Genomic DNA, 22,740 nt, shown 5'->3' with positions numbered 1-22,740 from the left:
ACTAAGTCTTCACCTGTACTTGCAGAATACTAAACAGGGTTTTTTTTTAGTTTTAGTTTTTTTAATAGAGCTTCTTTACCACTTAGAAGAGTTAAATGGGATGTCAGAATCTCCTCTGGAGATCAAGGAAGAAAATCAATGACAACTTCTTCAAAGGAAGTTATGCCATCTGTTTCACTGGAAGCTCCAGCAGTGGCTACATTTATGCTTTCCTATCTTGGAGCTCCTAAACTCTGCCACAACTAAGTAGATACCAATAATACCAGTTTCACTAGTGAGGATTTTTCAACATTGGTTAAGAAACCTGAACACATCAGAGAGAAGTTTCTGCTGGCTCACCTTTGCCAAACTCACGCTCCATCCCAAAGCCCGAAGTGGCTGCACACCTCACCACAAGTGATGGAACTGGGGCTCCCCTGGAAGTCAGCCTGCCCCCTACACCAGTCCTGGAAGCACACCGGGCAGGGAGGACAGGAGCTCCTGTGCAAGTCTCCTGTCATCACCCAGACTTTGGCACAAGGGAGTTTCAGGCAAAGGGAGAGATGGGGAACCTCACTGAGTTGCCTCAGTCCTGAACAACACTCAAGTCACAGGCTTGTCCACGAGATTTAAATAACTAACATTTGGTCTTAAATTAGCAGAAAAGAATAAACATTTTAAGATCTTCTGAGTATACTATGAGAGAATAAGAGGCCTTACTATACATCTGAAGAATTAAATTGTCTTAATTGCATCCTTGTGCAAAATAAAGCATTACATACAGAAGAAAAATATTTTTAAGTGAATGGAAAAATCCACTGGGTTAAAGGAATACTACTGTCAGTTAAATGTATCCCTGCATTTGTGTAGTGCAAAAACAAGCTTTAATAAAAATGAAGAGTCTAACAGGAACATTTACATGAATTTAAAAATATCAGTAATGGAAACAATCTCATAAAACAAGTAAACCTCTTCCTTCAGTATTTGCAACTCAAGTATTACAGCATTCATTTAGGCCCTGGGAACATGAAAGCAACTATAAATTATTAACTATATGCTTTGCTCTACAATATGAGAGGCCAGGTTTTATAATCCTTGTCCAGCTGTGGCTCCTATAATTTTAGTACCAGGTGCAAGGGTTGTATCATTTAGCCCACCTAATGAAGATTGAGAAATTACCTGATAGGATACTCACCCATCAGGTTTCCAGTGGCCCATAGTAGATACTCAGACAGATATCTGGCTTGAAAGGAAGCCTTATTTGGCATGAAATTTCATATCTACTGAAGGTCGTTTTCATAACCATTAAAAAGACTCTAAGTATATAAGTTATGGATAAGCTGACATTGGCCAACCCTATCCTGGGCTGCATCAAAAGAAGCATGGCCAGCAGGTTGAGGGAGGTGATTCTCTACCTCTTCTCCACTCTCATAAGACCCCACCTGGAGTGCTGCTAACAGCTCTGGAGTCCACATACAGGAAGGACACAGAAAGTACTGGAGTGAGTCCAGAGAAGTGCCATCAAGAGGACCAGAGGGCTGGAGCACCTCTCCTATGACGAAAGGCTATGATAGCTGTGACTGCTCAGCCTGGAGAGGAGAAAGCTATGGGGAGACCTTATAGCACCATCCACTACCTAAAAGGGGCCTACAAGAAAGCTGGAGAGGGACTTTTTACAAGGACATATAGTGATAGGACAAGGAAGAGTGGCTTCAAACTGGAAGAGGGTAGGTTTAGATTAAACATTAGGGAGAAATTCTTAATTGTGAGGGAGATGAGGCACTGGAACAGATTGCCCAGATATGTTTGGATGCCTCATTCCTGAAAGCGTTCAAGGCCAGGCTGTACTGGGCTTTGAGCAAACTGGTGTACTGAAAGGTGCCCATGGCAGATGTGTTGGAGCTAGATGATCTTGGAGGTCCTTTTCAACCCAAACCATCCTATGATTTCATGAAATGAAGACCATGAAATGCAAAGTTCACCTAGAGAAGAAGGTACCAGGGTCATATGAGTGTGCCCATTACATTGCTTTACTGCCCAGACTGGTTGCCTCCAGGGAGCACTGTGCTCATTCTGAGTTCACTGGGGATGAACTGCCTTGAAGGCCAATCTGTGTTCAGACTTGGTCCTTGTTGGTTCAGAGCAAGATAAGGTACTTACATTTATGACACCAGGAGTCAACGTCTTCCTCTACATCACATTTTCAGTAGTTCCTCCTGTCAATGATCTCTAGCTTTTTTTCCTCCAAACTGCTGCCAGGAAGACTGCTTTGCCTCTCTTCCCTAATATGCAAACCATGCTCCTGTCAATCTCACTGTCAGAATTGCTTCAAAGTCCTCATCTCACTCCCTGTGCTGGGCTGTGCTCATACGAATTTGCCAAATGTCTGTACACCTGCTCTGGGATGGTTTTCCACCTAAAAAAAGAACATGTTGGCATTAAAGCAGCATGAAAAAGAAAAAAATAAAACCCAAACCCTAAATTGATTTACCTTGTTTAACTGGAATTTTTTGATATAGTTAATCTCTGGAAGTAGGATATGCCTAGTTAAGATCTGAGTGAGGTATAACAGTATCACAATTTACTGAAGGTCAGAACTCTATACAGAATATTAAAACCAAAATATTACCAGATTGTTTCAGAACCTGCAGGAGCCAGATCCTGCCAGAATATATTTTCTGTTTCCACGCTTCTAAAAACCAAGGCATATAGGATTTCTTTTAAATCTCTTTGTCTAATTTCCCATGTATTTCAAAGTTTGCATATAAGAAGAACAAATTTTTAAAAAATGAAAAGCAGTGAAGTTCATTCTTGCCCCAGTAAAAACTTCAGACAAGGCTGTTAAGCTGTGAAATTAGAGCAAATTTTGCAGGATGGGAAGTTTGGCAATGACTCTGTAGATGAAACTGCCTAAAGTAACTTGCTCATAAATAGACCTAGAAACTCAGCACCAAAATTCTGTTCTTCATTTACTGTACAGCAAACTGGTCAGGGAGAATTCAAATGTATTCTGCCTCTTATCATTAGGCCTCCGAGAGCATCTGGTCACTCCCATTGCCTTTGGGTATCCTGCAGACTGATCCCCCTTTGCCTGGTCAGCAAAGATCTCAGTATTTTTTCCCAGCAGGAATAAAATCTCCATGACAGAAGGCAAGAAGAAGAAGAGTACAAGCTTCACTGTTTTTCTGCATAAAATCTTATCTTCATTGGTGGTACAATTACACTGGCAAAGAACTGAGGATAGCAGTGTCAAAGCTGCCCCCACTAGGTGCAGAAAAGCTGGTAGAAAGCCAATGAGCCTGGTGGATGGCTGGAGGGAAGCTGGAGGGAGTGGGAAGTTCATCTTGACCAGAAAGGACCTGCAGAATTCACTACCCTGTTGGGTGTGCAGTAGTCAGAGCAATGTGCCTAAGGATGCTTGACCTCACCGTGAAACAAGGTTGCCTGGATATCGAGCACAGTTCAAAGACTCTGCAGGCACCCAAGGTCTCCCAGTTTATTAGCAGAGACAAACATGGACAACTCAGAAGCTGTCTCCTTTTTTAGGCTGCTTCTTGCTCAGTTTACTTGGTCCTTGCCTACTTCTGGTCACTTTTCACTGTGTGTCTTCCCTGAGAACTCCCCACCTGTGACAAGGCATATACACATAGGGCCTGCCTGCAGAAACCTACACCTAAATTATAACAGCAGAAACCCTCACAAGCACACTACATTCCTGCTACTTCCACTTAGGGCCTTTTTCAAAGGCAGACCAAAGTGGCAACCATCTATCCTAGCAAGAAACTGTATGTGCTGAAACTTTTATAAATGTGAAATTAGCCACCTGCAATAACTGTTGTAAAATTGTTAAATTAGTAATGGTGATTAGTCTCATTTCTTGCTGTAATATCAGGGAACTAGCATGAAACAGCAGTAAAAAGGCTCCTACATAGTCCAGAAAATAAGTTAAACCAAGTCTTATTCCCGCAGTGAAATCGAAAACCTTGCTGAACTCACTGCTTGCAAGAACTTTGTCACTCTATATCCCCACTGAAATAGCACAAAGGGGAGCAGGAAAGAGTGATCCATTTTTTTAATGTCTGCTAAAAATTAATCTGGCATGAAAAGAATTACAAGTCACAAGATGCCACAGAAAACTGGAATGTTTAAGCTTAATAAAATCACAGTTGCCAACCCCACTTTTTTTACAGCTTGAAGCATCCAATCTTCAACATACATTTCCATCCTCTTTACTTAGTTTAACAAAATATGTGAATGCTCTGAATAAATAGCATGGCTTCACTCAAGCATGTACTGTATCACTGAAGGATCCACCTCCTCTGCCATCAGACTGGAGTGCAGACTTTGGATTGTTGCTTTTTTCCCCAAACGCTGTTTCCACAGGACAAATGCAGCTACGATCTGTGACTGCAGGTTGTGTGGGTGATTGACTTTACATCGATAGATGTCAGTATGGGACAAACCCAAGCACAGAGCTACATGCTCCCATTCAGGTCCCAGCCTCCTCGCCAGCTTGTTCAACTGCTGATCTGTTGGTGACATCTTCAAAATGCACGGTGCAACTTCAGTTAAGTCTATAAAAGAGAAAAAAAAAAAAAAAAAAAAGAGAAAGAAAAAGAAAAAGCATGTGTGTCACTAGGCAATGCTGCAAGAGTTAACAGGAGACTTTGACAAAGGAGGGAATAAGCATGAGCAAAGCTGAGGTGAAAGAATTAATTAATTAAAGAAACAGAATACATATTTACCTAGAAAAATTAATTACATAATCAAAGACTTCCAAAAGTAATTCTAGATTTAGGGGTAATAAACAAGAAAGATTTTCAGGGAACCTGTTTCCAGCAGCCATCATCCTCAGGGATCCTGATGTGCTTGCACCAATATGATACAGTGACAAGTAACAAACATGGGACAGGTAATAACTTATTACCCATATTCTGTGATTCCATTTATACATTTCAGAAATAACTTTAACTTATTAACTTAGTTAATAGGTATTACACTATTTTTTTTCTTTTTCTGAGGGTTGTTTGCAGGAAATTCTGTCCTAAGATGCTACTTACCCTTTCTGCCCTGTCATATATGGCAAACTCATCTTGAGGAGACCAGCCTTGAGGGCTTTTCCTCTATTTGAATGAATCCATAAGCATGGTTCAGGTGAACCCAAATGAACAGGGCATCAACACTGTTCACAAATACAAAATATGCTTCCTTATCCCTCAGTTCTCGTTCTCAGTTCTTGTAACACTCCTGAAATCGGGCATGAATGTGCCACAGCTCCATTCATCTGACCTCCTTGAAGATGCTTTCAGGAGAATGCAAGGAGGTCCCATTTTTTCTCAGAGATTTTTGCCTGATGTTAAGTCCCTTAGGATTGTTCACATACCCAAGAGAATGCACTCTTTATCCAAAAAGATGCTTCACATTGAACTGGTACCTGAGGAGGGCAGGATCAATACAACTACTAAAACAGCCTTCATAGGAAGCATTAAGATAGCTGTAATTGTCAGCAGTAAAAATCGTGTAGGGACTGAATCAAGCTTTTCTTGCCTACACAACTGATCAGTTTATGTGTTCCCTAGGACAATCTGAAAATTAAAAGAAAACCCCAAAAGTATTAATACAAACAGTGTTAGCAGCCAAATGAGAATACAGTAGTATTCAGAAACATGCTGTGTGGGATCCAGCTCACCTAACTACAGGTAACACCTCCTGAACTAAATATGCTAGGATTAATTATTACTGAGAAGAGAAACAGACACTTCTAAAATACAAACTTTCATTGGAAAGAAGATAATAATTAGATTAGAAAATAAAAAGAAAATAATTAGATTAACTAAACTCCTCTAAATATGCACATTTCTCTCCACTGATTGTACAAGGAGCATTGGGTATAAGCTCAAATGTTGATATTGATGCTGTAAACAGCCAGTCACAGTGGAATGATTCTCTGCCTCTAAGTTCAAACCATATGCCAGCCTTTAAAAAAGTGCATTTAGAAAAGCAGCATAAAATACCTACAAAGCATATTTGTTTTCCAATAGTCTTTCTGATCAAAAGCTGAAATGAGGAGTCAATGCAGTCTGCAATTGCTGCTCTACTTCTCTTGCTAAAGATACTGCAACAAAACACAGGCAAGATATCCCCTTGAAAAATGCTGATTAGAGCCTGTTGGTCTGAAGCAGCAGACTCCCTACAGAAATGCTGCTTTGCAAAATCTAATTTATAGCTCCAATATCATGCTCACAGTCTCCACTACAGCAGAAGAGAAACTCCAGAAAGCACCATTCCTTCATTTTATCAAAAGTAATTGTTTTTGCATAGAACACCCAGAGCCTGCAAATGCTTGTACAATTTCAGCCAAATAATACACAAGAACTATACAAAGCTGCTTTGAGTAAAGAGAAAATTGCTTTCTCAAGAATATTTAGGTCTCTTTGATCTTTCTGTCTCCAGACTACCAAAGGAATCTGGGGCAAGCGCTGGTTTCTGTGGATAGGGCAGAGGATGCACAACTTCTGAAGAAGGCTGAGCAATACCTGTGGGGCTGCCCTATGCTGTCACATCAGATGTGATACCAGTTTCACAGGTAAGCCAGGACAAGGCAGTACCTTTCATGAATGCAAATAGTTGAGAATAAAATAAATATAGCTACACTGTGCTGTCATCAACAATACTTTTTTATATTAAACCCTTTCTTTGGCTTATGGTCAGCTACTGTGTACCCACAGCAGTAATACCTGCCAGTCTGGGCTTTTTGCTCTCACACTGAAGTTTTCATATGTCACGTGCACTAGCAGAATGATTTTATGATACTGAAATGTGATCAAGCAGGAAGGCCTAATAATAATACATGTCAGCCTTTGTCCATCCAGCCTTTGATATTAGGCAGGCTTTTTTTACTACAAGTATCTTGCCTTCAGTCTGTTATCAACCCTTTAATAAGGATCAGAATAAAACCCATCCAGGAGATCTTTTCATCTTATGCTACCATCTGATTCTAATATGGATGTGGAAAACTCTGGGACAGAAGCCAAATGTTAAATTTAATACAAAGGACTGGTATTTCAGTCCCATTTTATTTCCTGTGATAGTTCATTTTCAGCTCGGATACAAAAACACTGAGGAAAATTTGAGATAAATATTACATGACAGGCAATGTTATTTAGAGGTATAGAGAAATATTTAGCGAGATCTTTAAGTTATGACAAATGCAAAATCACAAAAAGATCTGGATATGTTCTAGGATTAATGCTACTCCTAATTTAATAAACATAATGGCATTTCAGGTGAAATAGAAATGAATTCTCTGTGTTCATGCCCAAACTGCTTTGAATATATTGCAAAAATATTAAAGATACCTTTTTTTTTTTAGCTATGTTTACTACAAACTCTCATTTATAATCTCCACTTGTCAGGAACTGCCTGAGGGGAGTAATGAGATTAGAGTAAAAGTTTCAATTATGCAGATCCTGCAGTTGCATTTGAAAGGTACTTTTAGGATACTGAGACTTCATTTTTGCAAAAAAAACCCAAACAAACAAAAAAAAAAGTCAAGTATTTCTTGCTCTAGGTGGCTCAGATGAGTAGGTGTACGTGCTTCTGCCAGGCATGCACTTCTGCTTAGCAAAACGAGGATTGCACTGTTAAAATGGGAAGACATGGAAGAAATGGGGCTTGGGGCACCCCCAGAGGGGGTTGAGGGTTGCTCTGGAGAAGGCAATTTGTGCTGCTGTCACCTCCAGAGAGAGCACCAAGTGAAACACTGTGTCCAGCTGTGGGCACGGTCTAGGCTGTGAGGTGCCATGGCCACACGCTGCAGAGATTTAGAGGCTGAAGTCTTGCTGCTCATGCTGAAGCCACTAAGATCCTGAGGAATGAAGAGCCAACAGCTCTGTGCTGGGGAGAGAGCCAGCCTGGAGCAGAGCTTCTTTCCTGGGACCACCAGCCAGCTGGCTGGCGTGGTTCTTGGGACCATGAAAATCCCCTTCCATAGGGCTGGAGATGGGAAGGACACTCTCCGCTCTTGTGAAGCTGTAGCACGAGGGAATGTGCTTCTCCCCATTGCTGGTGAAGGAAGCTCATCCACACTAAGCTTTATCCTAGTTGTTCCAGTTAAAAAACAGGAGATGTTGACAACTTCTGGCCTGTGTGTGCATCTGTACTTCCAGACCACTGCACAAACCAAGAGTTACAATGGTGCTGGTGAGTGTGGACAGGAAACAGAGCTGGATATAAATAGTATCACAGATACAGACCAGACAAAACAGAGTCACCCAGATAAGAAAAACACGTGGGCAAAGGCAGACAGTCACCATTTTGCATTTCTTTTTCTTCAGAACCTCTATAGCTTTAAGTAGGAGACTCCAAGAAGATCAAGCTCACCTCAGCTGTGTCCCACTTGGCACAAATGGGAGGATGTAAGATAAAGTCCACACAGGAGACAGCAGCCAAAAGAGCTGAGGCATTTCTGGGTGACCTCCAAAGCACCCAGTTGATTCCTCAGAACTGCTGGGGCCCAAAGTGCCTTACAGCTTCATCTAAAGGACCCTCCTCCATGTGCGTGTGACTTCTTTGTGCATGACCAAAAGCATTTGTTGGAGTTTCAGAGAGACTTCTCCCCTGCAAAGTCAATACATTTTAACACAAACCCAACTTTTTGGCTTTTGCTGTGTAAAAGGGGCTTGGATGGAAATTGCACCTGAATCCAAAGTACTGAAAAAGTCTCAGTCAGTTCCTGCCTAATCCTACAAGAACAATGCCACAGGCAGTTCAGGAGACAATTGAAGAGTCAGTGATATATTATGGCCCATCTTTTATCTAACAACTAATAAATCTGTCTGTTGGGAAAGGTGTTTCTGCAGATTGGTCTCTGCTTCCAGCACCTCCTCTGTATTTCATCTGCTTAAAGGACCATGTACATACTGGCTGGGTAAGACAGAAGAAGCCCTGGAAGAGGAAATGGGAATCCAGCTATGTCTGAGCTGCACATTCTAATGCTGAGGTGCACAGACATACTCCATTTCTCCTTCTCCTGGTAAATCATTACAGAAAAAATATCGAGATTTCCCTGGGAAGGGTCAAGAAGGCTTTCTAGCCTCCAGTACAGCACCTGCTTGAGAGAAAACTCTCCTGGGAATCAAGCAGTATGCTGAAATGAAGCATGCAAGAGCCCTTGGCAGGAATAATGCTAGGAAAATGCTCTAATTTTTATATAATCACATCTGAAACATGTCAGTGAGTCTGGTCTTCAGACCCTGCGTAACTGGAATGGGACTGTAAAGAGGAGGAACTGCTTGGGCATGCATCTGGCCTCAGCCTCTCCCCCTGCTAGGTGTATGGAGTCCTTCGTAATCTGGACTCAAGACGCTAACTGTTGTTCACTTTATCCTCTTATCAGATCCTAGTCATGATTTCTGAAGAGTTCAAAGCAAACATTTCAGAGTCCCCTTTAATCATCTTTTCTGGCATCTGGAGAACAGTTCTTCCCTGAGAAGTGGTAAAGTTAGATTAAGAGGTTATACAAGCAGCAAACCAAAGAAGCCTCACTTCCCCTGCAGGATGTGAATCCTACAGCTGACTTCAGGTCTTCTCCAGCTGCTTACCTGTTCTCAAGACACTCATGAAACTGTTCCTCTTCTCAACAGCAAATAGACAGGCTTCTTGATTTTGGACAAGAGGTTCAGAAGCTACTAGGGGTACATGCATACACAAAACACCCCACAGCAGAGGAGTGCATGGCCCTGGTTACTAGAGGAAGTTAAGCTAAAAGGGACTCTGAAGCTCCTCAGAACCATCATGGCCAGCATGCCATCAGTGGCAGGTGGGGCACTTCAGCTAAAGGAAAACATACATAATAATGAATCTAGTGTGAGGTTCTGCTTCCCTCCAGCCCACTCATTCAACTAGCCTGAGCCACAGACCCAGCACTGGGTACAGAATGGGCATGGTTGCCAAGGCTGTGTGCTGTGTGTTTTGGCAGCTGTGCTATGTTACAGAAATTACTTACTGACTGAATGCCACAATAGTAAACAACATGCATATAAACAGGTATATTTGCTTTAGAGTAAAATCCCCTTGGAGTGAGCAAAACAGTGGGAGTGTGTAATGAAGAAAGACAACACCTGGCATATCAGGCTGGGACACGCTGCCATGAGCAGCGAGGCGGGGTTGCAGAACCTGAACTGAAGGACACTATGTAACACTCCCACTAATGGACAGACTGGAGATTTCTAGAAGCTGCAACTGCCCTGAGCTGCCAGAGATGCTGGATGAAAGGGACAGCAGAGAAGAAGCATTTTGAGGGATCCCAGTAAGTGCTACAGATCACTGAAGTAAAATACAATATTATGGTGGAGATCCTGGTGAGAAGGATGGAAGAAAGACAAGTTGTTGGGTAACTGCAGGGGATGGCTTGGCTTGATTTGTTAGAAAAGAAGATGGGAAGTTACAGTAAATTTCCATTTGTACAGCTGCTCTGCTGCTTTTATGTTCAGCTGTTCTCTCCCAACACTATATTAACAGGTGAAACTGCAGGAAAATGCCTGTCCTCTTCCTACATCACATTCAAATTAATAAGCCAACCTGCAGCCATGAATGACTGGAGTGCCAGACAGGAGAATTTAATGTTTGTTTGAGTAGTTATGCTTCACAGTTTCTGTAACTTGGTAACTTTTGATCTGAGGAATGCAAAATTATGTATGGAGTTTGCATGAATAAAACCAACTTCGGTCAATTAGTGATCATAAAACACTAACTCTTAAGCATATTTCTGTCATGGTAATTTACATTTCGAAGTATCTTAATTAAATTACGAAAGGCACTAATCAAAATGAAAGCAAATATGAAATACATTTTTAAGACTGGCTGCATTCTTCCTCATTGTGCTGGTTTTTATGACTTGCATTAAAAGATACTAAGTTCTCTGTCTTATTTTTAACAAATTGCAATCTACCAATCTATATGACAGCCAATATGAAGAATAAATTGTGACCATGATCCTTTGGTAACCAAATCTAGGGCACTTCCCTGAAGTGAAGAACAATCCACCCGAGGTACCAAATTCAGCTCCTACCTGCCAGAAGCTTGCTGGGATTCTGCATTAGTGGTGTAATTAAAAAAGTACATATATCTTCATTTGTTGGCAGCTCTTCTCCTCTGTGAGCTCTAAAACACCACACTTTGTGACATTAAGTACATTTTGGGTATTAGGGTAAGAAAAACAACATAAAATTTTGTAGATCTACAGGCAGTTCAAGAACACAATTGTTTCTATTTTGGCTCAGTACCAGCAGCTAATTCATATATTCTTTATCACTTGCTAAGGACTGCCTAGTAGCTGCAGATGTGGAAATAGACTGCTAAAATCTGAAACATAAACATTCAGATTTCATGACCAAAGTTTTCAGTTGTATTCCCACTATTCAGCTGCAGCAGCTACACAGTTACCTTGAACATTTTTTAATCTTTCCGACAGGTTTTGTACCTCTACAGATCTCTGCTATACTGACAATCTTCAGTACTAATCTATATTAAACAGATCGTCAAAGAAGTCTGTGAATGAATCAATTCTCTTTTCAATTTCCAACCTTTTCAAGCCATATGAAGCAATCCCTGTGTTTTAAGGAACTGAAAGATTGGGTTTTCACATTTTTGTTCACATTTTACTGGAAAGAGCAAGGAGGAATTTTCAGCAGTTAATGGTGTGGATGTTATTTTGTCTCCCATGAAAATAAATTAATTACAATCCCACACAGTATTTCTCTGCTGCTACATACCATGAGATCAAGTAATTAATTTCATAAATAAATGGCAGCTGCAGATGCAAGCAAGGAAAAGAGCACATATGCAAAGTAAACAGAAACACAATATTATTATATTATAATAATATAATGTCTACTCTCTTTTTAGGCAGGATGACTCTACATTACAAGGCAGCATTAGATTTAATAATACTGTGGCTTTATAACTTGCATTTTATGTTGCTCTAAACACTGAAGTAGAAGTAAAATTTGCTTGATATTTCCTATTAATTTCTATATTGTTATACATAAGTGAGCAATATGCATGAGAACTGAAACCACATGACGGCATCTTTGCAGTGTACCTTTGATATAAATGCATGAACAGGTTCAGCATGCAGCAATACACTAAGGGAAAAAAGAAATATCTACTCAATTGTTAGGGTCTGTGGAACATTCAAGCTTTCAGGAACTACTGGACAGCACAAAGACACCTGCTAGTCTGAAAGAGTAGAGATGAGAGTTTTTGTTTTACAGGCCAGCAGTTACACCAACAGTCAACCCTACAAATAATGCTGAAAAAGCAAATTCTGAAGTATGTCACTGCATTTGTACACAGTTTTCAATGCTCTGCAATTCCTAGTGAATTGAATGGTGCTTGATAATACAGAACTTTCAACCATTAATTATAGATCTGAAGCCCACAGACCCATAATTTCTTAGTCAAGTTTCTTCTCCACGCTATCACAAATAAAAATAAATGGTCAGCAGGTGATTGCATGAAGTTGTGATGATCATAAAATACATTCATATTTGTTGTAGACTTCTCATGGTATCATAGGAGGCAAATGTTTATCCTTGTGGGTTGGGCAGCTCTGACAGATTAATTCACCCACTCTAAGTGAAAAACAAAGTTAACTGGAGCAATTAATGATTGTTTTGTCAGCGAGGTGACAAAACCATCATGCAACTTTTGTCAGGGGATTGGAAGCTAACTTCTTTTGACAGACGTTACTTGAATGCTTATTTTGAAAAGCCTGAGCTGTCTTTCAAAGAGCTGAGGCAAGTGTTAATCCCGCTGCTCCTTTGCATGCAAGAATCAAAGACTCCTTAGGCTTTTAATCTGCTGAGTACAATAAGTAAGTAAACATTTTTTACTAGCAACTCTCCTATCAAGTAATCTTTCTAAAGACTACAGCATTTCGGCAATAAAATCATGTGCTTGAACTTTAGCTATCAATTTTTTTTTCATGCAACAACAACAATGACATTGCCAGTATGAAGGACTGTTTTCTCCTAAAACAAAACTAATCACACATGTTTCCCTTGCGGGACTTAAACCAAATGTGACAATAAGCCATTATATTTAGCCTTGATAGAACTATTCATTCCTCCTCAAGATTTTTTTTTTTTTTCCTTCAAGTTGGCTCTTCTTTTTGCTTTGGCTCAAGTCATTAGAAATATCAGAATCAAAGATCTGCACAACAGATGGAGCTCGGTTGTGAAGAATGCCTTTGGCTGGTGAGGATCTTTGCCTGGCAGGTGTCAAACCAAAATTAATACTGCACATATTATAGCAAAGTGAGACTGCGTTCCTTCCTGACCACAAACATGTATTAATAGAACAAGCCACACAGAGCAAGCTAAAACAGTACTATCATTCTGCTAAATCCCCACTGTTTGGCATTTTATTTAATCACTTATATCCATGCAAAACAAATAAACAAAGTGCAACAGGTTAGTTTAGTGTCTCTTTAAAGACATAGGTGTAAAAGACTTCACAAAATGCCATAAGCAGCATGGATATAGACCCCTGCTGGTTTCTTTTTTTCTTCCATTTTTTTGTATCAGTGCTCTAAATGCTTATGAACTTTAGTAGACTTTTTGACATTTCAAAGTCCACAGGAAAAAAAAAAGGTAGTGGTATTAAAATACAATGCTCACCTACCATCAGTTGCTATGCCTGGATTGCCAAATGCAATTCAACAGCCTGAGTAAGAAGACAGAGCTTTACAAGAGTGTCAGGAAGGAGGGCTTGAGGTGGCATCACCTGCTTCTCTCCATTCTCAGATGAATGGGAGGCTCAGCATCACAACCAGCCCTCTCAAGTGCCAAGTCAGTTGAAGATACACAAGAAACCAATTTGGAATCTCATGGCTGGTTGCACAGATCCATACTGTCCAACAGCAATTTTAGCTATCCAATAGAGCTGTAATTTTAGAAGGTCACAGCCACAAGACTCAGTTCTCTGTAAAGCAAATGTGAGATTATATTTGTGTGTGTGCACATACATTTATGTATGTATGTATGTATGTATACACAAATCCCCCTAATTTTTCAAAATCTTAATTAAAATATATGAAAGTCTTAGATACATGCAAGTCCAATTCATTCCCTTTTAAAAATTTCATTTCGACAAATTCAGGTTATGGATCTGTCACTTGACCCTGGTATGAAAAGGGTGAAAATGGGAGCGTGGGTGAAGTAATTTCTGAAACTGAGGTCCTAACTCAGAGAGCACTTTACACCAGCAGGGACAGGATGAGCACTTCTTTCCCCTTCTTGAGTCAGCAGTGACATAACACCCTGCACCACGTGCTCAGCGGCAGGGCTCGTGGCTGCTCTGTGACATGGCTGGTGCCGGGTGACACAACACGCTGATCCTGTGCAGTCATTAGAGAACCCAAGACAGCATGGAAAGTAAGGCGATGACTCACAGCTGCAACCATGCGCTCGAGGGCTGAGGACCCAATGACTTTTCTACTCACTCATGAGTAGCATTTTGCCAAAGGATCTGAAGTACATTCAAAATTAAACAAGGTATTGGCAAATATTTGCATGACTTAGGCTATTTGTAGAAGATTTATGCTAATATTAGTGTGATGATTCATATGCAAAACCTAAACATCTGAAAAAATATTTTGCTTAAACAATTAATTTTCATGTCTCATGCATAGAGAACATTTTCCCTCATAGTTCTGTAGTCTACTAGCTGCCAGACTTTGATTCAGAATTGAAATGTCAATAATTTTGGCTTTTGTACCTAACTGTGGTAGTGTGTTTTGTTTAAAGTTCATGTCTGCCCCCTGTTTTCCTCCTTCATTCCCTCCTCTCCCAAGCTGCCAATCTTCCCAGGGTCCTCCCTAACCCCCTCCATTCCAAGTTGTCAGTCCTCCCCTTTCCCTACCCCTTTCTCCAGAATGTTCCTTGTCAATCCTCCCTATCCCTACCCTTCCTTCCAGAGTGTTCCCTGTCTATTTTGTTTAATCTGGCACCCTATTTGTTACTTTGTGTTATTCCACTCCCCTACTTCTCCTGATAGGTTTACAATAGTTTAGTCCCACCTTAAACCACTCCCCAGCTTTACCCTCATTGGTTAATGTTCCTGCACCCCTCCTCCTGAGTTAGTGTATAAAAATTTCTGTTCACACCCCCCCCCTCCCCCCAAGTCTTGTCTTGGGGCTCCATCTTGTCCATTCCGATAAATAGACTCTGGTTTACCCCAAGAGCGTGTCTTCGTTATCTGTCCCTGTGCCGACCCTGCCCATAACTGGGACTGCAGAACTCGCAGGGGGGCGGTCGTGCCCCTGCACTCACTGCCCAGCACGCCCCGCAACGGCACGCTGCGACACCTAACAAATCAGAAATAAAAATGTTTTAACATCGGAATGAAAAGGCTAGAAGATCGGCAGACCTTAAATATTTCTTTTACTTGGTTTGGGATTTTTGCACAGCTATGTATAGTCTAAGTAAGGCTGAAACAAAACCAAAAGGCAAAACTAAAAACTAGACAAATCTCTTCTGTCCCAGAGATGCAGAAATACAAGTGATGTTTGTGTCCCTGAGGGAACCAAACCTGAAATCCTGCTACAAACAAGACAGCAAGGCTGTTACTGCCTTGACAACTGACATCACAGGAACCTCTCAGAGGTAACATTGGAAAGCCAATCATAAAAAAGGATTTTTTCTTTGCTTAAGCAAACATCTTTTTGGTTCTACAAACTCAGAAACAAAGAAATCAAGAGGCTTTTTTCATGATGTTGAAAATTTAGCACCAGAAACTGTAAACAACATCTTTCCTTTCCTTTCCTTTCCTTTCCTTCCTTTCCTTTCCTTTCCTTTCCTTTCCTTTCCTTTCCTTTCCTTTCCTTTCCTTTTCCTTTCCTTTCCTTTCCTTTCCTTTCCTTCTTCCTTTCCTTTTCCTTTCCTTTCCTTTCCTTTCCTTTCCTTTCCTTTCCTTTCCTTTCCTTTTCCTTTCCTTTCCTTTCCTTTCCTTTCCTTTCTCCTTTCCTTTCCTTTCCTTTCCTTCCTTTCCTTTCCCTTTCCTTTCCTTTCCTTTCCTTTCCTCCCTTCCTCCCTCCCTTCCTTCCCTTCCTCTGGTTCCCCTTTGTGGAAATGCACCACATCAGCATATGAAAACCCAGCTGTGCTGGGATTTTTCTTTTCAACCACACAGTGCCCACCCACCTAACTGGGCCTTCCACTTGCACTTTAGCGTGTGGAAATATCCTAATGACAGAGGGTTCATGTGCAAGTTTACAAGCACCAAGTGCAGAAGACAGATGAAAATTTGGCTGCAATTCTTTGGTGTTCTCATCTTGGGAGAGTTGAGCTTTCTAAGTCTGTTACAGAGCCTAGGAATTGTATGCTAAAGCCACAAGACTAAGCTATTTAAGTATTTTTATTCAGTCTTGTTGATTGAAAATGGGAGCTTCTTATCTACTCAAAAGATGTTGACAAGAACGTGAAGGCACTGCTACAACTCAGGCTTTTTAAAACATGCTATTTACTAGGCACTACATAGTGATATTTATACTGTATTTGAGACATTTGAGAACTTCAGGCACCCCATGAAAAAATCCTTGCTTGAGGCATCTTGGCATTTATGCATTGTCCAAAATTGCCAAGTTAATGGGAACAGTCAAGCTGAAAACTGTAAAAAGCCTTACTGTTTTCAGGAAGCTCTGTGCAGGCAGATTGGGAGACTTGGGACAAGTATCCTTAGATCACTTCAAGAAGCCACATCTCCTTTTTAAACAATCCAGGTCTAAAGCATTTGACAAAGACACTCAACAGACCCCTCTGTAAACTAAGCAAGGAAAGTAGAAGCCATTTTTAATACGGTTCTTTGTGTCATGCAAGTATTTCCACATGAAAGTAGAGAAACTCAGTCAACCAAAGATGCTTGTGTCTGTAAGTAAGGCAGGAGCACAGATTTTACAGGGAGCAAGTCTGTTTGGAACAGCTGAACAAAAGCTTGATGAAGGAATTTCAAACAACATAGAAAAAGGTCTCAGATACACAACTGAAAAAAAACCTGTAGCTCTGTAAACCCACAGAATACTCTTTTAAAGACCCTAAGGAACACAGCTTGAGAATATCTATCAAGTAAGATCAGAGCTATATGTGGGGACAGCAGGAGGCAGCTGAAGCAATCTGCAGCACAGCTCCAGTGCTCATCAGTCTCTGACCCTGAGAAAAAATATAATTACTGCATGAAAGTGCACATTAGACCAAACCAGAAAGCCCAGGAAAATACGTATCTCTGCTAGAAAGAGAAGGTGAGAACTCCTCAGGTTTTACACAGTGGTCTACAGCTCTGTATGTCCCAATCCAATATACTTTCTTTGGCTGACAACACAGCTGTGGCTTTAATTTTGAAGTCCACATTTTTTCTATGGGAATAATGAAATATAACATCTTTGTCCTGTTCAACAGAAAAACAAATCCATCTCTATTTTTTTATTCCTCTGCAGCCTTAATTTAATTGTGCAACATTTGCTTTAGAAACATACTTGAAGATGTTTTAGATATGACCTCATTTATACACCATCCTAGGCTTTCCAGGAACTCTGAACCATCAGCCTCCTAGCCTGTCTTGTCTGTGAACTACTGTCTTTTATGGTTCCACACTGTACTGTCTGGATGCTCCCCATGTGACTGGCAGGGAAGATGTTCTGCAAAATAAAAACACTTAGGGAGGGGAGTTTGCAGTCTCAGGTGTGGGTTGTGAAAAAGGCTTTGTATCTATTAGGTTATGTACACAGAGTTTGCCATGATTATGTTCAAATAACTCCAAAGAGCTGGGCCTACACAGGTGAAAAAGGAAGAGTACCAGAGGACCCAACAGCCCAGCAGCTCATCTATACTGGATTTCCTACTCATGACCACAGCTTTGAAAGGTGCCCATCTTCAGATGCTTATGGAGCCCTGCTTCACCTCTGCAGTTTTAATCAAAGACTTAATTGACCAGGTCCCAGAAAGGTAAATAATAGATTGTCCCAAATCTTGAGTAAGGAGCTGAGCATACTGGAATGTGGAAATCCACTAAGGTATTGATAACAAAAGGGAGCAGACAACCAAAGGGGTCAGTTGCTATTTGAGCTGCAAAGGCTGAAATGTTATGGAGACAAATATGTACATATCTGCATCTAACCTCTACTCTGCCTGCTGCTTCACATGGAATTTTAAGGCATTGGGCTTAATATGGAAAAACATACCTTTGAATCAAATTCTGATGTCTGCATTTACACAAAGTGATAGTTTTTCCAGGACAGTTCACAATGTAGATTCCTTTTGGTCTCTTACTCTTAGCACTGACTTAGTCTATTCCCACCTTCTGCTGCCTTCTGAATCTCTCTTCTCTTCCCTGCCTCATGTTGCAATTGCTGGAGGATTCTGGAGCTGGGACAATGTGCTGCCACCATGTCCACCCACCACAGAAAGGCAGCTGGTCTGTACCCCAGCCCATGCTAGGCAGGCATGCAGCCCTCCTGCTGGATAGGTGGACTTGTCTGTCAAAGGTATGTTGCAAGTTTTTCCATGACAAAAATCCCCTCCTACTTCTTTTTCTCTTCCTTCTCCAACTTCTTCTCTCCTTCCCTCACTTTTTGAGCAGGAAGGAGAGTGACACAGAGAATAATGATTTCCTCAGCTTCTGTTGGAAAAAACCCACAAAAATTTTCCACCAAGAGTGAGCTTTTTCTGGTTTGTTTTGTTTGGTCGTTTTTCTGGTTTGGTTTGGGTTTTTTTTTTTTGTTTTTTTTTTTTTGTTTTTTTTTTTGTTGCCTTTTTTTTTTTTTTTTTTTTGCCCAGTAAGATTCAGAAGCCATATATTAAATTTAAAATTTCCTAAATAAGGGTCCAGTTAATACTGTCATTTTGTGTGGAAGGTAGCAGAGATGTGGTACCTCTTTCACTTAGCACAGATTCCAGCTGTGTGGCAAAAGGTCAGCTTGAATTTTTCTCTTGAGCTGTATCTTTTCAAACCTCTTCTCAGAGTTCCAGTTGTATAAATCAAACCCTGTATCTCAGGGTAGATGCACAGCTTGTCAGGCTTTCCTTCTGCCAGTTGGCTCTGCACTTCCCAGTGTTAATTCCCACTGCCTCCACATGTTCAAGAAGGAGGGAGGAAAGCACTGGTGAGCAAGGAGAGGACTGGAGTAGCCAAAAGCTGCAGAGGCTTCCCATGCATGGGGAGAACATCACAGATGGGTGCAGCTGGTACCAGAGAAGAAGAAGGCGCTGAGGCCACTGATTTTCCAATGGCATTGATGGGCAGGGCTCTGAGCAGGTTTGGGACCCTTCAGTCACTGACAAGAACAGAGTGTGTGTATGTACCACACACTGTCTTGGTGTCAACTCAGGAGTCAGCCTTGTTTCACGTTGCTTTGTCTGAGCAGATGGCAAAGTATGACGGCTGCTGGGTTAAGATTTTGTTGCCAAACCAGCCCCCAGCTGTTTTCAGACTGCTGCTCTCTTTACCAATGCAAAAATAGCCATCTCCCTAATTTCCTCCTTCAAAGTATTATTTTTGGTATTACAGGAACATATACCTAGCCAGACTATATAATTAACATGACACAATTTTTAATTATCTACCTACAACCATCTTCCCGCTCTAACTGGTGGTGGTGGTGTTGAAGGGTTGTTTTGCTGGGGGCTTTTTGAGACTACCATGAAAATTTGAATTCCCAGGTAGAAACTCCCTCGGTACAGAGCCTGCACTACCAGGTGTAGAAGGTGACCCATCACTCTAGCTGTACCACATCTCCCATGAAAAAAAGCTTTTGACACAGAAACAAGCCCAAATCTCATTTGCAGTAACAAGTACATAAGGCAAGACTGTTCCAGAAAAGACAGTGACAGAAACACATACTTATTTAATTTATTCCTTCATCACCTGGGGTTTCTTCATATATTTTTGTCCTGTAAGGCTGGGTTGTTAACTGACTGGGACCCTTCCAGCTGAGTTTCCAAGTTTGTGCTGCGACCACAGGGCAGCACAGCTTCCTTTGGGTATCCCTCCTCCTGACAGTGCAGCAGGGCTCACTAGCACAGCAAGATGTAACTCCATGCCACCCTGACCCAGCAGCAGGGTGTTAGGCTCCTGAAACTCAACAACTATCTACAAAACATGAAACAAGTGGAAATCCAACCTTGTGACCTCGTTGGCGCAAGTAAGTTCCAGACAAACCAACACAAACACAGCTCTTGGAAACATGATGAGTTCTGGGGATAAACAACCAACATCCTCTCTCCTCCATACCTCTGAATTTCCTTGCTCCTGGAAACAGCGGAAGGAACACCCCAACTGCGTGTATACACATGTGCTTCTCAGCAGACCAACAGCAAATGTTGATCCAGCAACTATAGCTGGAACACAGCAACCCTACACCAGCAATAAAGCACCACTGGGTCAGATGTTATGGTGTCAGCCCAAATTAAGCATCACGAAGCATGCATCAGCCAAGGCAGCAGTCCTCCTTAGCTTCAGTGAGCCTTGAGCTGTGCTATGTGGAATTGCTGCTTTCCATACGGAATATCTCATTCAAAGGGGGGCTGTCACAGCAACTGCAATAGCACCACTGATTTTTGGTGTGATAAGCTGTATTTAGAGCAGAAAAGAATTGCTCTGTGAGATGAAAAGCAAATCAAACAACAGGCGATAAAGTTATGAGCTTTAGGTTTTAGTATCTGGTGTTAGTCCCATTTCCCAAAGCAAAGGGTAGTTATGTACACTGTAGACATTTTCTGTCTGAAGCAATACTAACCCATAATCTCTTTATTTACACAGCACGTGAAGTGTCCTGCACCCCCACCCACACAATGGTCTGATTCCAGATCAACCCTACTGTTCTTCGTGGGAGGAAATCTAGGTGTGTTGCAGAACAAAACCAATGGGTCCTGATATTCTGCAACATCAGACAGTGTGATTCCTTCCTCACAAGACTCCAAGGTCCTCCTAGACCAATTTTAAAAAAGAAGAGGGCAGGGAGAGGAAGGAATGGTAGACAGATCTGTGGTGGAACTAAAAACTCAGGATTTCTGGAGTCTTTGTCATAGGCTGTAATTGCAAAATCATGCCTCCCGTCTTCCACATAAACAGCAAACCTTTTTTCTCGGGGTATGAGATGATTAGGAAATTCCCTATGCTCACCTTAATTTGGTTTCTTCCTTCACTTGGAAACATGATTTCAAAAAAACAGATCAGGCCATTAAGTGTAGTCTAGACTATTGTTTCCAAATACTTCTTTCAGCATGGAAAGGATCAACCATGGAATAATCAAGCAAGTCACCCTATTATGCAACAGGCAAGAAAACTATTTGTGCTGCTACACAATGTTTTTAATTCCTCTGAAGGCTGCTTTCCCCCAGGGAATTCCAGTAATCTGACTGATTGAAGTGTGTTTTGACAAGTTATAACAGTCCAGAAAACCCACCTACGAAATTACATCCTGGTAGCATCTTCCAAAGTAAACTGAAATCTTGGTATCACAGCTCATTTTGGAAAGTACTGTGCCATAGCTTTCATTTGTTATGAGAACATAGCCTGAGTTTTAGGTGTGGATAACAGGTGGTGTTACACCTATTGATGTACAGCAAGATGTAATCCTCCTCTGTACCAGGTTTTTGTACCAGCAGGGCCCCCATGGATCATCTCCTGAAACTGACCAGAATAAAACCATGCAATCTTAATATATTCTTACTTCATCTACTTTCTTTCACTTTAGGTGAACACACTGCAAAGTCATCAGCTCACCCTGAGGGTTGTTTGTCCACCCCCAACAAAGTAAATCAGAACAAGCTGCCAGCACAGATGTCAGCCTGCTGGAAAGACAGGAATACTAGCAGAGTCTAAAGACCAGGCAATGTTATGCTGAGAAAGCCTATACAACTCCCACCAGCGGTGCCTGCAGGCTTCAGTCATGTGCCACATGCCAGGAACACCACATGGTTCCCACCATGTAGGTTTTCTGCCACTACTCCACAAGCCTACCAGACTCATACTGTCTTTTGCTTGCCACTGCCATGGAGAGAAAAGATTTGACTGGGTATGAAGCTCTTATATATAAAGAATTTAGGATTCAAAGGACAGAAGTTTTAAAATGATAGAAGTGAAAACATTTTGGAAAGTGAGTCCCAGTAAGTATGGATGGACCGACCCCATTCCGTCTCTGGGCTCAGCTCCAGCCTGGATGAGTTAGAACATCCTGGAAATATCTACTAGGAAGACAAAGGAGGCAGAGGCACTGAAAAGCTAGGAAGTCTCAGACTAACATATTTCATTTTTCCATATTTTTCTTCGTGAATATCCCAAAACAGAAAGCAGACAGATTTTTTGCAGAAGTTACTAGGATTTATTAAAGACAGGATATTGATATGAAACATTCATGACCCTCAACTTAGCAGTATTTCTCTTGGATGGGGTAACGAAGTAAATTTATTACACATCAGTGCCAAGAAGCTCATAATAAAAATACAGATTATAGTTCTCAGATTCATCAACTCAAACCAGATATTGTTGAAAAAACAGTCCAGCAGGAAGAATGTCTCATAAGATGCTTGCACTACCAAAGCAACATATGAAATACATATTTTATCCAACAATAGGATACAAAGCAAACAATTTGATTTAAGGACCCTGACACAAAGACAGCCTGTGAAGACATGAGGAGACCCCTTGTCATGTTATCCCAGGTGTGGAGTGTGCGGAGGAATATGATAGATATGTTAGACATGG

General features: G+C 41.2%; 1 protein-coding gene across 1 annotated transcript in view; it reads right to left on the bottom strand.

Moving 5' to 3' along the window:
* Positions 1 to 4,034: 4,034 nt before the first annotated feature.
* Positions 4,035 to 22,740, bottom strand: part of CRADD (CASP2 and RIPK1 domain containing adaptor with death domain) — an 89,079-nt gene continuing 70,373 nt past the window's right edge. Inside the window, exon 3 of the mRNA XM_053978020.1 lies at positions 4,035 to 4,553. Within this exon, the coding sequence (XP_053833995.1) occupies positions 4,258 to 4,553 (296 nt within the window). The 3' untranslated portion in view covers positions 4,035 to 4,257. The remainder of the gene's footprint in view (positions 4,554 to 22,740) is intronic.

This window comes from Vidua macroura, chromosome 5 (assembly GCF_024509145.1).
Source record: "Vidua macroura isolate BioBank_ID:100142 chromosome 5, ASM2450914v1, whole genome shotgun sequence".
Classification (NCBI taxonomy): Eukaryota; Metazoa; Chordata; class Aves; order Passeriformes; family Viduidae; genus Vidua; species Vidua macroura.
Note: the sequence above shows the minus strand (reverse complement) of the source record. Positions and strands in the feature narration are given on the sequence as shown.